At 56.1% G+C, this 11,810-nt stretch overlaps 4 protein-coding genes across 4 annotated transcripts in view; 2 read left to right on the top strand and 2 right to left on the bottom strand.

Moving 5' to 3' along the window:
* The window catches only part of Gp1ba (glycoprotein Ib platelet subunit alpha), a 5,749-nt gene extending 5,062 nt beyond the window's left edge, over nt 1-687 (top strand). Inside the window, 1 exon segment of the mRNA XM_055594058.1 lies at nt 23-687. Within this exon segment, the coding sequence (XP_055450033.1) occupies nt 23-687 (665 nt within the window).
* Nucleotides 688-2,778: 2,091 nt separating this feature from the next.
* On the bottom strand, nt 2,779-5,477 carry Slc25a11 (solute carrier family 25 member 11). Its single transcript, XM_055594065.1, has 8 exons — nt 5,232-5,477; nt 4,530-4,682; nt 4,248-4,454; nt 3,992-4,082; nt 3,827-3,917; nt 3,644-3,743; nt 3,516-3,567; nt 2,779-3,379 (listed from the first exon to the last, which is right to left on the bottom strand). Exons 1-8 carry the CDS (start codon nt 5,324-5,326, stop codon nt 3,224-3,226), a joined length of 945 nt encoding a protein of 314 aa, XP_055450040.1. The 5' UTR covers nt 5,327-5,477; the 3' UTR covers nt 2,779-3,223.
* A 190-nt stretch (nt 5,478-5,667) lies between these two features.
* Rnf167 (ring finger protein 167) lies at nt 5,668-9,372 on the top strand. The gene is given in 10 exon segments (XM_055594063.1): nt 5,668-6,348; nt 6,428-6,508; nt 7,366-7,491; nt 7,590-7,677; nt 7,797-7,887; nt 8,041-8,146; nt 8,242-8,335; nt 8,738-8,818; nt 8,898-9,124; nt 9,126-9,372. Coding segments are annotated over 10 exon segments (1,044 nt in total). The 5' UTR covers nt 5,668-6,264; the 3' UTR covers nt 9,192-9,372.
* Nucleotides 9,373-9,804: 432 nt separating this feature from the next.
* Pfn1 (profilin 1) lies at nt 9,805-10,825 on the bottom strand (the record flags this gene model as incomplete). Its single annotated transcript, XM_055594071.1, is given in 2 exon segments — nt 9,805-10,145; nt 10,633-10,825. Coding segments are annotated over 2 exon segments (291 nt in total), but the record flags the coding sequence as incomplete, so codon positions are not given.
* Between the last annotated feature and the right edge of the window lie 985 nt (nt 10,826-11,810).

The following is an 11,810-nucleotide window of genomic DNA, read 5'->3' as shown; positions in this document are numbered from 1 at the left end:
CCAGTATCCGACACCCCCACCCCGACCTCCCCAGCGCCTTTCACTTCCCCGCCGGCTACCCTAGAGCCCAGCAGCACCACCCCAACCTCCCCAGCGCCCACTGTCAGCCCAGTGTGCACCCCGCTAGCCTCTCCAGAGTCTAGCCCAACTGAGACCAACTTACTGCTCTTCACCACAGAAGTCACCCCACTCCCCACCTTAGCATCCACCACAGCAACCCCGGACTGGAACAGCCTCCTCAACTTCCAAATGATGGCTCAAACAAATTCTGACACCCCCAAAAACGAGCCTTTTCTCCATTCCGACTTTTGCTGCCTCCTCCCGCTGGGCTCCTATATTCTGGGTCTTCTCTGGCTCCTGTCTGCCTGCGTGGTGCTCGCCCTGCTGCTGACCTGGATCTGGCAGGTGAAGCCACACTCTCTGGCCTCGGGCCAGAGTGAGTCCACAAGGACACACACTGCCAGTGTGGAGGTGCAAAGGGCAAGGCAAGTGACCGTGCCCCGGGCCGGGCTGCTCTTCCTGCAGGGGTCTCTCCCCACCTTCCGTTCTAGTCTTTCCCTGTGGGTGAGGCCTAACAGGCGCGTGGGGCCTCTTGTCGCAGGACGACGGCCCTCAGCTCTGAGTCAGGGTCGTGGTGAGGACCTCCTGGGCACAGTGGCCGTGAGATACTCAGGCCACAGCCTGTGAGGCTGCCAGACTTCAGTGGACTCCCGGGACCTAGCTGGGTGGGGCTGGACGTCACAGAAGCGCCTACTTACTTCTCCTTTGCCTGAAGGCCCCTCCTCACCTCCAGGCACTCAAACCCAGACCTCATAAACCAAGAGGCCAGGAGGTGAGGAGCCTTTGGCCTAGAACGCTGCTAGGCCACAGGCCCACTGCTACCTTTGGGGAAAACGAGGCAGAAAAGCGACAGAAACAGTGCGGGCTCCCGTCGGCTCACACTTGGAAGAAAACCGGGAGACGTTAGTATGGAGGCACTCTCCCTACCTATCAGCTCACCTCTTCCCTGTTTGACACTCTGGTTCCCACCAGCATTACTGTTTGTATAATAAAAAAATTTTAAATGAAAATGTACCTTTTTTTGCAGAGATTGAAATGTCTGAAGCACCTGTTAAAAGAATTCCCAAAGTCCCAACTGCCCTATCCTCTATTGTAGCTGAGGGTGGGAAGGTAGAAGGGCACTTCCTCTGCCTTGGCAATTCTTCTGTGGGGGTCAGGTACCCACCAGGCTACCCAAGCAGCAACTCCAGAACAGAAAACGTCCTAGAGCCAAGGGGCAGGGCTAGAGCCTGCTTCCTGCAGCCCGCAGCTGGGCAGTCCTCGGACCCACAGCCTCCAGAACACAACTGTACAATCGGGAAAGATGTGTCTATCGGGTTTGACTGGAGAGTGTCAGGTCTGTTTTCAAAGCCGGACGTTAACAGCAACTCCCACCCCCACCCCGATCAACTCTGCCACTTGTTAACCTCGTAGTGTGGGCTTCTTCCATGCCTCAGTCCAGTTCGATCCAGGGGTTGGGCCCAAATGAGGGAAGGCAGGCTGCATTTCTCTGGCTCTACTGACTGCCTTTTCCAGATGGCTCAAGACCTGCCCATGCCTGACTGAATCTCTTTCCTGCCATGAACTCTTCCTTCCAGGTACAGGACAAGCCTTAGAGGTGAGGCATCAAGGGCTTCATGAAGCCGCCCACTCGCCAGCGCAGCTGCTGCTCGCATGGCGCTGGCTTGAACCACTGCAACCATCTGCAGGCCACCTGTGCCTGCAGTGGTCCTCCTCTACCTCTCTGCTACCATCAACAAGTCTCTCCTGAGGTGGGCAGCGTGCAGTCCTCTGCTACAGCCATTCCCAAACGTCCCTGCCATCTTCTTGCTGGACTTTATAAGCTCCTTACGGTGCGGGCTTCAAACGTGTCCACGCAGCCACCTCTCGTAGCCTAGGACACAGTGTGCATGGAAGGCTTGGGGAGGCAGCAGCAGGGGCGCCAGAGTGCCGCAACACCATCTTTCCCTGTTAGGGCTCTGCCAAGGGGCAGCTCGCACCTGCTGCCTGCCTGTTCTCTGGCTTGGCATGCCGTCCTCACCGCCTAGCTCTCCTCTTGGTTTGACCTTCCCGAAGCTCCTTATGCTCCAAGAAGTTTGCAAGATTATGGAGGGCTTGGGAATCACACTTAAGAGATAAATGGGGGAAAAGTCACTTTCCCCAGGCAATCCAGTTTCTGATCAATATTCCTTCTTGCCCAAATCCTGGGGTTTGACTCCAGTGTGTACCCTCAAGAGCACTGGGCCCCTCTCTCAAGCTCAATGGCCCCAGCACACAGAAGTCAAAATCAGCTTTGGGGTTTTTTTTGTTTGTTTTGATTTTTTCAAAACAGGACTTCTTTCTATGGTCCCAGCTGTCCTGGAACTCACTTTGTGGACCAGGCTGATCTTGAACTCAGAAATCTGCCTGCCTCTGCCTCCTGGGTGCTGGGATAAAAGGCATATACCACTATACCCCACTTCCAATTAAGACTTGTTATACCCTCCCTCTTTTTGCTGAAAGGGCAGAACTGATATGATCTGTGACTCGGCTGTACTTCTGGGCAAATGGCTTGCACAAGGGCCAGTTTTTTTCTTCTGTCAGCTGCTGAGGTATGACTTACTTAGGTATCATTTTCATAAAACCAGTAGGTGATTTTCTTTAATGGTTTTTGTTAAAAACTCCAGTTTGTTTTCCAGACATCAGCTTCTTCGTGCAGTCAGCTCCCCCTACGGTCCTCAAGATGATCCAGAGTTGGGGTTGGTGTTATCAATCAATTTATTGATTAAGTCCTTGGGAGGAGGAAGGCCACATCCTTCCACCACAGACCCTTTGGACACCTTGATGGCTTCTGCTCTCTCCTGTCTCCTCAGCTCTGCTTTGGTTTCCCCAGAAAGAGGGATCTGCTGTCTTGCACACCCTGAAACTAACACCCAAGAGGAGACCAGAAATCCTCAGAGGGTTTCTTAGGTGACCCCAGGAACGGCCAGGGACAGAATGAGCCTAAGCATCAGGCCAAGCATGGCAAGCTGGAGGAGGGGGTAGAACAGAGTAGAGTTCTTTACTGCAAAGGAGGAAACCACACTGTGGAGGGAAATAAATAGAGAAGCCCAGGGCAGCAGAGTCCAGGCCCCAGGGCACAGCGAGTGTAGCAGCAGTGGGTGACTTGGGAACCCTGGCACACCAGTCCCAGGGCTTTGCCACGTCAGCCACTGAGGAAGAGACGCTTGTAGGCCTTGTTCATCTGTTCCAAGAAGATGAAGGTGAGGACAGTGTGGGGCCCCAGTCGGGCATAGTACGGTGTGAAGCCCTTCCACAGGCTGAAGAAACCCTCATAGCGGACCACTTTCAACAGCACGTCCTAGACAGACAGGCAGGCAAGTGCTGGGACTGGAACCTGGCCTCTGGGACTCTGTCCCCTATACCCAGACCCTTCCTCTCCCTCCCCGGGCAACCCAGCACACTCTGACCCAAGCTCCCCAGCCCTGCCTCCTCACCAGCCCATTCTTGTATTCTGGCTTCCCGTCAATCATCCGCATATTCTGGATCCTGAAGGAGAACGAATGAGCATGGAGAACAGAAGGAGGCCTCCTCACAGCTCTCCGGTTCTGGGCTATAGACTCACCTAGTTTTCACAATGTCCACAGGCATGGAAGCCGCAGTGGTGACGAGACCACTGATCATACTGGCACAGAAGTGGCACAGAATATTGTCAGAGAAGTAGCCTGGGAGTTAAAGAAGGCATCAGTCAACCCTCGGGTGGCTCAGGCCAGGCGGGGCTCTGGGTGCTGAGCTCTGACTCCCTCACCTGAGTCCAGTAGGAACTGCTTGGATTGGGAGTAGGAGGCGAGCTGGGCGGCATTGACAACAACGGCTCGAGCCATGGTGGGGATGCAGCCCTGGAGGCAGGAGACAGAGTCAGAACTGCTGGAGATCTGGCCTGCAGGCCCCGAGCGCCAGCCTCTGCGCTCACCCGCCACAGCGTGGGGACTCCCTCTTCTCTGGCAATCCGAAGGAGAGCGTCAAACACGTTTTTGTAGCCTCTGCGCTGGTCAGCTGGAAGCCTGGGGGAAGGGCAGGGAAAAGCAAGATCAGGATAGCCCAGGGTTCACAGGAACAAAGAAAGGGAGGCTTGACCAGGAACGCGCCCTGCTGTAGATGGGGGCTAAGGACAGTAACGAAGGTCCCTAGGTTTGAGGCATGGGGACGCCGCGAGGCCTGGAACTCACCGGCCGTCAGCGGTCATCCTGATGAGAGCCACCTCTGCTGGTGTCCCAACAAACGCACCAGTTGCACCTGCGGTCATCCCGATGAGGGCTTTCAGGAGAAAGCCAGGCGGTGTCCCATCAGCCCCAGTCAGGCGCTCAAACAGCACGGTGTAGATGCCAAGGCGAGTGGTGGTGTAGGTGGCCTGGCGCAGCAGGCCAGCTGACAGCCTGAGGAGCAGAGTGTCAGCACGGGCCCAAGGCCTGCCAGCCAACAGCCTCCCTCCCGGCTTGAGGCCTCAGTACCCAGTGTAGATGCCCTTCAGCCCTTCTGCCTTCAGGATGCTGGTGAGGGCGTGGAAACTGGTTTTGTACTCTCGAGTCTTGGCCCCTTCGCCACTCAGCTGCATCCGGTTCTTCACCAGGTCCAGGGGCTGCACGAAAACTGTAGCTCCCATCCTGAAGAAAAGAGGAAAGGATGCAGAGGTCAGCTGCTCCAGCTCTGTCAGTGTCTACTGCAACCTGCAGGCAAGAAGTTTCGAAGGTCAGGGCCTGACATGCAGCTAAGGATTCAGGAGGCCGGTGGCACGTGTGAGCGTGAAGGGCCATGTGCCAGAAAAGTCCACTTGTCCAGTGAAGACCATGCAACTCAAAATGCTTCAGGCAGCCCCTTCCTTAGGGTCCAAGCAGAACCAGGACTACAGGCTAAAGAAGAGCGGAGACGGGCATCCACAACCTTAGGACTCCAAGCAGGTCGACACTCAAAGCCTTCAGGGACTTAGACCCGCCACCCAAACAGGCACAGCGAAGCAATGATGGTGGAAACACCGGGCAGTGGCCCTTGAACGCAGCCCAGGAGGGCCCCTGCAATGGGTGAGTAGATCGTGGCAGCCCATCAGGGACCCCGCACCGGCTCGATTTACTGCAACATACCCCTGAGACGCACTGGGCCCCGCTGCTTGCTCCCGTCCCTTCCTCCTTTTTCCCATCCCTGGGGCCTGGGCTTACCCAGCCAGGCCCCCAAACAGGAACTTGACCGACTTAGGGGAGGTACGGGGCTTCCCGTCCATCTGGCCAGTCCCGGGACTCGCCGTCGCCGCCATCGCCCCTTGATGGCCCTCGGCTTTGGGTCCAGCGCACACGCAGACCCGCTCAAGCCCAAGGTGACACCAGCACGCAACAGGCCGAGGGCGCGCGCGCACACCCCTCCAACAGGCAAGTCTAGCTCCCGCAAGAGGCCGGGGCGGGCGCAGGCGCGTGGCGCAAAGGCGGCCGGGAGCAAGGCGGGGCTTGCTGCGTGGGGGGAAGGGGCGTGGCCGAGCTAGGACGCTACCTTGTAGTTCCCGCCCCTCCCGAATTGGAACCGCGGGAAAATAATTCGTACACAAATCTCGCGAGAGCAGGCGAGTCCGCCGAGTTCGGGCCGGGGGCCTCTCGCGATAGGTTTCAGCAGCGGGGGTGGGGCGTGTGCGCACTCTCGCGATACTTGAACGTGCCGCGGCGGCCGGACGGAGGAGAGGTTGGTAAACAGGGCAGCTCCGAGACGGCGGGCACGGAGGGCAGCAGCTCGCCTCCTGGACGTCGGAGCTCCCTCCGGCCCCGCAGGCGCGCTCTCCGCGTCGAGCACGCCCTCCCACCGGCCTTTGGGGCCGGAAGTCCGTCCTGAGCGGCCAATACCGGCGGCGGCCTCTCCTGGCCGGAAACCCTTTCCTGGGGCTGGGAAGACGGCCTACCTGGCCGGAAGTCCCACCTCTTCGAGGTTCCCCCGCCCTCCAGAAGTTTTTCTGGTACCTGTTTGCCTTCGTTTCTGGTCTCCGCTCTAGTTGTGTCCCAGAGAAAGATACGTTGTCTCCCCCCCGGCTCCACCGAGCTGCCTTGAGAGCTCACTTCCCGAGTGGGAGCCCCTTCCCCGACGTCCTCATGTAGTTGAGAAGTGGGACCGGGGGTGGTTGGACCCCTGGGATCCTGAAGGTTAGGGCGCAGAACTCGGCTTCCGCTCCTGCTGTCAGGACGCCACCTCCGAGCTACCCCTCCCGCTGCCATGCACCCCGCGGCCTTCCCGCTTCCTGTTGTTGTGGCTACCGTGCTGTGGGGAGCAGCCCCTATCCGAGGGCTTATTCGAGCGGTGAGTCTGCCGGGCTGGTGGGGGAAGGGTGCTGAGGAGGGGTCAGGCTGAAGACAAAAATGGACTGTTTTGTCTGCAGACCTCAGAGCACAATGCCAGCATGGACTTTGCAGACCTCCCAGCCCTATTTGGGGCCGCCCTGAGCGAGGAGGGACTCCAGGTGATACTTCCTCCGTTTCCCTATAGTTAGCCTGTGCGGGGTAGTCGGAAATAGTCGAGTTAGCAACGGAATTCTTCGGGCTGTGGAAATAGCTCAGTGGTAGGCTGCTTACCAAGCATAAGTGAGATTCTCGTTGAATCTCCTGCAACACAACGAGCGTCAAAAACAAAACAAAAACCTAAGTTCATAGTCCAGCATCTAAAGGTGAAAGGCAGTGTCCACGCTTCGAACTCCCAAGTTGAAGAGGGAGGCTGAGAGTGGGTTAAGATAAAAAGCAGGTGTTTATCAGTAGTGCCTCTGGAGCTGCTTGTTTGTATGGCTGTGCACAGCCTTTTGTAGATTCTGAGTAAAACGGGTAATAGAAATAAACTTACTGCTGTTGTGTCAACAAGTGAGATAAGCATGCCTGTAGTAACTCATTAGAAAGCTCTGGCCACACAGCAAGAACTATGCAGTTGTTTGCAAAAGAAGCAATTGAAAATGAAACAAATTGACTGTTACATACTTGAAAGACAAATGTGAAAAAACTTAGTGAAAATGACATGAATGAGTAGCCAGCTGAACTGTTATCAGTGGGAAACTGAAAAGCAGGGTTAAACTAGCCTAGAACTTGAGAAGGAGTCTCTCTAAAAGAACTCACTGTGTAGACCAGGCTGGCCTTCAAGTAGACTTGTCTGCCTGCTGTGTTCTAAGTGCTGGAATGAAATGCACGTACCAGCAGGCCTGCCTGAGATGTAGTTTGGGTGGGCTGCTCAGACTGAGAGTGAGAGCACAGGTCACGTGTGTAGTGTTGTGTTGGGTAGGCCCTGTGGGAGAACTAAAGGTGAAAAGCCCAACTGTTGGCCTTCCTCCCTCAGGGGTTCCTTGTGGAGGCCCACCCAGAAAATGCCTGCAGCCCCATTGCCCCTCCACCCTCCGCCCCAGTCAACGGCTCAGTCTTTATCGCACTGCTTCGGAGATTTGACTGCAACTTTGACCTCAAGGTTGCTAAATGGGGAACGGGAGCTGGTAAAGAGGGTGAATGGCGGGAGGGCTGAAGAAAGGCATGGTTTACACTCTGGCCCCCGCTCTGTGCCTTCAGGTCCTGAACGCTCAGAAGGCTGGCTATGGGGCAGCTGTGGTGCACAACGTCAACTCCAATGAGCTGCTGAACATGGTGTGGAATAGTGGTGAGGCTGGAGGAGGCCACGCCACCGGGTGCCGTGCAGTGGGAGGACTGGCAAAGTGGCAGAAGCCACTTCCAGGGAGTGAGGAAGGGAAGGCTAAACCCTGACTCTGTTCCCCGCAGAGGAAATCCAACAGCAGATATGGATCCCATCTGTGTTTATTGGAGAGAGAAGCGCAGAGTACCTCCGAGCCCTCTTTGTCTATGAGAAGGGGTAGGACACGTGCCTGCTTTCCATTCTTCCCTCCCTGTTCCTTGCCAGCCTGGAGCCCAAGCCTTACCAGGCCCAGGGCCTTCCTTGCGTCGTCTTTCTCCTCATTGATGCCTTGTCCCAAGCCTGGCCTGAGGCTCGTCTTTCTTTCCTCAGGGCCCGGGTGCTTCTGGTTCCAGACAGTAGCTTCCCCTTGGGCTATTACCTCATTCCTTTCACTGGGATTGTAGGACTGCTGGTTTTGGCCATGGGAGCAGTACTGGTAAGCAGAGGACAGAGTTTATAAGGCCATACTGATCTGGAGATGGGAGGATTTTCCAGCTTTTTCTTAAACCCGGTTTGCTCCCTCACTCCTAGATAGTTCGTTGTATCCAGCACCGGAAAAGACTCCAGCGGAATCGACTTACCAAAGAGCAGCTGAAACAGATTCCTACGCATGACTATCAAAAAGGTAAGGCACAGGTAGGGGACCTTTCTCATAGCTGGCCTCATCTTGAAGGAGTTTTAAGCCTAGTGAATAGAGGGTATGGAGATCAGGAAAGATGCCACCTTTGCTTGCCTTTTACCCACCAGCAAAGGAGGTGGAAAGATGAACAAGTGCATTTTTGACCTTGTGTACGGGGCTGTGGAAAGAGAAAGAGAGAGAGTCAGGAGGACTCAGAGCAGGTGAGGGTTGGCTTACGGAGCCCAGAGCCTCCAGGACCATATAAGGTTATAGCAAAAGCCTTGCCCCCCCCACTTCTGCTTCCCCCCCCCCCCAACCCACTTCCCTTATCTGCGCCAAGGTCTTCAAAATCAGTTTTATAGGTTTTAGTCCTTTCTGAGTGGCTCAGTGAGTCCTTTCCTTCTCCAGGAGATCAGTATGATGTCTGTGCAATCTGTCTGGATGAGTATGAGGACGGGGACAAGCTCAGAGTGCTTCCCTGTGCACATGGTAAGGCTACGCACTACCTGTATCCACACCTATGGTCCTGCCTGCGGTGACCAGGCGCTTCACGTGTTCATCTCCACAGCTTACCACAGTCGCTGTGTGGACCCCTGGCTCACTCAGACCCGGAAGACCTGCCCTATTTGCAAACAGCCTGTCCATCGGGGACCTGGGGATGAGGAGCAGGAAGAAACTCAAGGGCAAGAGGAAGGTGATGAAGGGGAGCCGAGGGACCAACCTGCCTCAGAATGGACCCCGCTCCTGGGCTCTAGCCCTACTGTTCCCACTTCCTTTGGATCCCTAGCCCCAGCCCCCCCCAGTCTTTCCTGGGCCTTCCACAGATCCCCCACCTTCTCCTTCATCTGCTGCCCTGGCCTGATACTCCCAAACTGGTCACCTCTGGTGACCTATTTGCACACTGTTATCCAGTCTAATAAGCTGAGGGATAGGGGACATTTCCACTCCAGATTCTTGAGCCTCTTTCTGTTGAGGAGCTGGGAGCCATAGGGACATGGTCTTCACTTCTTCGGTTAATAAAACTGTTTTGTTTTTTTTTTTTCTTCTGTGGATGAAGGTTAAGATCATTTTTACGCAGGTGAAGTTCTAGAAAAGAATCACATGGAAGATTAACTTGCCAGGGGGAAAGCCCCAGCTGCAAGTTTGCTGTGACTCAGGGAGGGGAGGGGCCCACATGATGACTCAGGTGGCCCTGCCTCACCCGGAGGCTTGGACCATTCTCTGGCCTGGATGGCTGTGCTGTGTTCCATTACAAACTCAGCTGGGCTGCAATGGAAATGTCCCTGTAGAGGGCCCTAGGCTGCCTGCCTGCCTTAGCACATGGCAGAACATCCTAGTCCTGGGGCCTGAGAAGAGCAGAATAATGGGACATGATACAAAGGGTTCAGGCTGGACACAGCCAAGAATTACACTCACTGAAGGTGGGTAGCAGTGCCTGTTGCCATCTATGCCCCAATCCCAAACCACACAGAACCTTGTTAGTAGAATCTTTTTTTATTCAGAAAAAGAAAAAAAAAAAAAAGGACAAAAAATTTTCCAAACACACACAGGAGGGGTATGGGTAGGGGGAGGTATCTGTCCATCCAGCCCCAGCCCCCTGCCCATGTGGTTTTGGCAGCAATAAGGGAAATGGGGTAATGGCCCAAAAAATAATGGTGTGTGTGTGGAAAGAGGGGGTGCAAAAGCTGTAGGGAGTGGTGGGGGAGGGGCAGATGAGGTCAGTACTGGGAACGCCGCAGGTGATTGGCCATTTCGTAACATTTCTTGTTGATCAAACCACCATGGACACCTTCTTTGCCCATCAGCAGGACTAGCGCTGGAGGAAAGAGAAAGGAGGCTAGGACCCAGGTGTTACAATTCAACCCTGCCAGCTGTTGAGCAGCTGTCCAGCCCCGGGGGCTGTAACCTAACCTCGGCCCTCCCTCCTCTCACACACGCAGGCTGTCAGTCACCCTAAGACAATAGAGCTTTTCAATGGAGGAGGAAAAAAAAAAAATCAAGCTTAACTGTGCCTAGGCGCTGCTGTGGATGAGCTTACTACCTCTTAAGCTCTTAGGGAACCCAAGGTCACAGCCAAAAGCTGACTTAAGATCCCAACAATGTGCTCCAAGCAAACTAATCTCAGGCAGGCAGGAGGCAGGCAGGGACTAAAGAGGTAATGTAATTTAGTTTCTTTCTAAGGTGGGCACCAGAGGCAGAGCCCAAGGCTATCCAGAGTTCCCGCACGTAGCAGACAGTAAGGCGCTGCCCTGCAGCCCTCACGTTGCCGAAGCACAGAAGCCCGCGGTCACACGCAGACTCACTCTTGGCGGTCATGGTGACGGTGATGTTGAAGGTGGGGGCTCCTCCGGTGCTCTTGGTACGAAGATCCATCGTAAACTCCCCGTCCTGCAGCAGCGAGTCCCGGATCACAGAGCATTTCTGGCCCCCAAGTGTCAGCCCATTCACGAAAATACCTGATCGGTCTTTGCTTACCAGGACACCAACCTCAGCTGGCTAGAAAAATCAATCACCTCGTTAGGTTAGTGCACAGGCTTAACTTGTCCTCCAAAAACCCACTTATTTACCCCGAAGTTGAGGGTGAAGGCGCTTCATAACCCCCATCAATGGTTGGGGGGGAGGGAGGAGCACTGTGGGCAGTGCAGAGAATGTTCATGATCCTAAAACCTAGGGGCCAGAGAGCAAAGGATAACGTTCTCCCTTAGACCCAGATCTCCGTGTGTAATACGGAAAGCAATGGAAGAAAATGCGGGGTACTGAAAACCAAAACCAATCAGTGATCGAAGGGAGCCTGGATGCTCAGAACAGTCCTTCAGGAAAAGCAGAAGCAGAGAGGGGAAGGGAGGGGTAGGGAGGGAGGGAGAAGCAACTTTGCCCTTATTTGGTCAAAGGTTCTGCAGGCGTCGCTGGGAGCCCGGACGCCTGGGTCTCCCGGTAGCCTCGCGCTGGGCCCAGGTACCTACGCCCCCAGATGCGGAAGCAGACCACTGGGGGCTCTCCACTTCAGTCAAGTTCTCAAGCGCGGGGCCGGGCGGTCTCCGAGCCCAGACAGCCCGGGAACCCTTCTTCTCCCCCCTTAAGCCCCAAACCCCTATATCCGGTGCCCTCCCGCCCGGAAATCCCCTTCCCCCCCATTCGAACTTCCGCTCCCCTCCCTACTTCCGGGCAGTGTGACCAGGGAAGGTGGCGATGGGGCCAGCGGGAGCCCTATTCCTCCGCTCGCGCGGTCTCAGAACTTCTCACAAAGTTCCCCTGCTCCGGGCCGGCCGGAAGGCGGGAAGGGAGGGCGAGGGGACTTCCGGGAGCGGCTCCCCGGAGCGCCGAGGCCGACGTGCCCGGCTGGGGGGTGTGTGGCGGCCTCGCCCTCTAACGGAGCGGGGAGGGCCGGCCGGGCCGGGGCGCGCGCGCGCGGCGCCCGCCACCCCGGGGACGAACAATGGCGGGGCGGCGCGGGCCCGGCCGGGGCAGCTCGGGGCGCCGG

The sequence above is a fragment of the Psammomys obesus genome, unplaced genomic scaffold, assembly GCF_907164565.1.
Source record: "Psammomys obesus unplaced genomic scaffold, mPsaObe1.curated_primary_1811, whole genome shotgun sequence".
NCBI lineage: Eukaryota > Metazoa > Chordata > Mammalia > Rodentia > Muridae > Psammomys > Psammomys obesus.
Note: the sequence above shows the minus strand (reverse complement) of the source record. Positions and strands in the feature narration are given on the sequence as shown.

Coding starts and splice junctions, on each gene's coding strand:
- Slc25a11 (XM_055594065.1), bottom strand. CDS start 5,326: ATGGCGGCGACGGCGAGTCCCGGGACTGGCCAGATGGACGGGAAGCCC. Junction 4,083..4,247: donor AGGATGACCGCTGACGGCCG/GTGAGTTCCAGG, acceptor CCCTTCCCCCAG/GCTTCCAGCTGACCAGCGCA. Junction 3,568..3,643: donor GTGGACATTGTGAAAACTAG/GTGAGTCTATAG, acceptor GTTCTCCTTCAG/GATCCAGAATATGCGGATGA.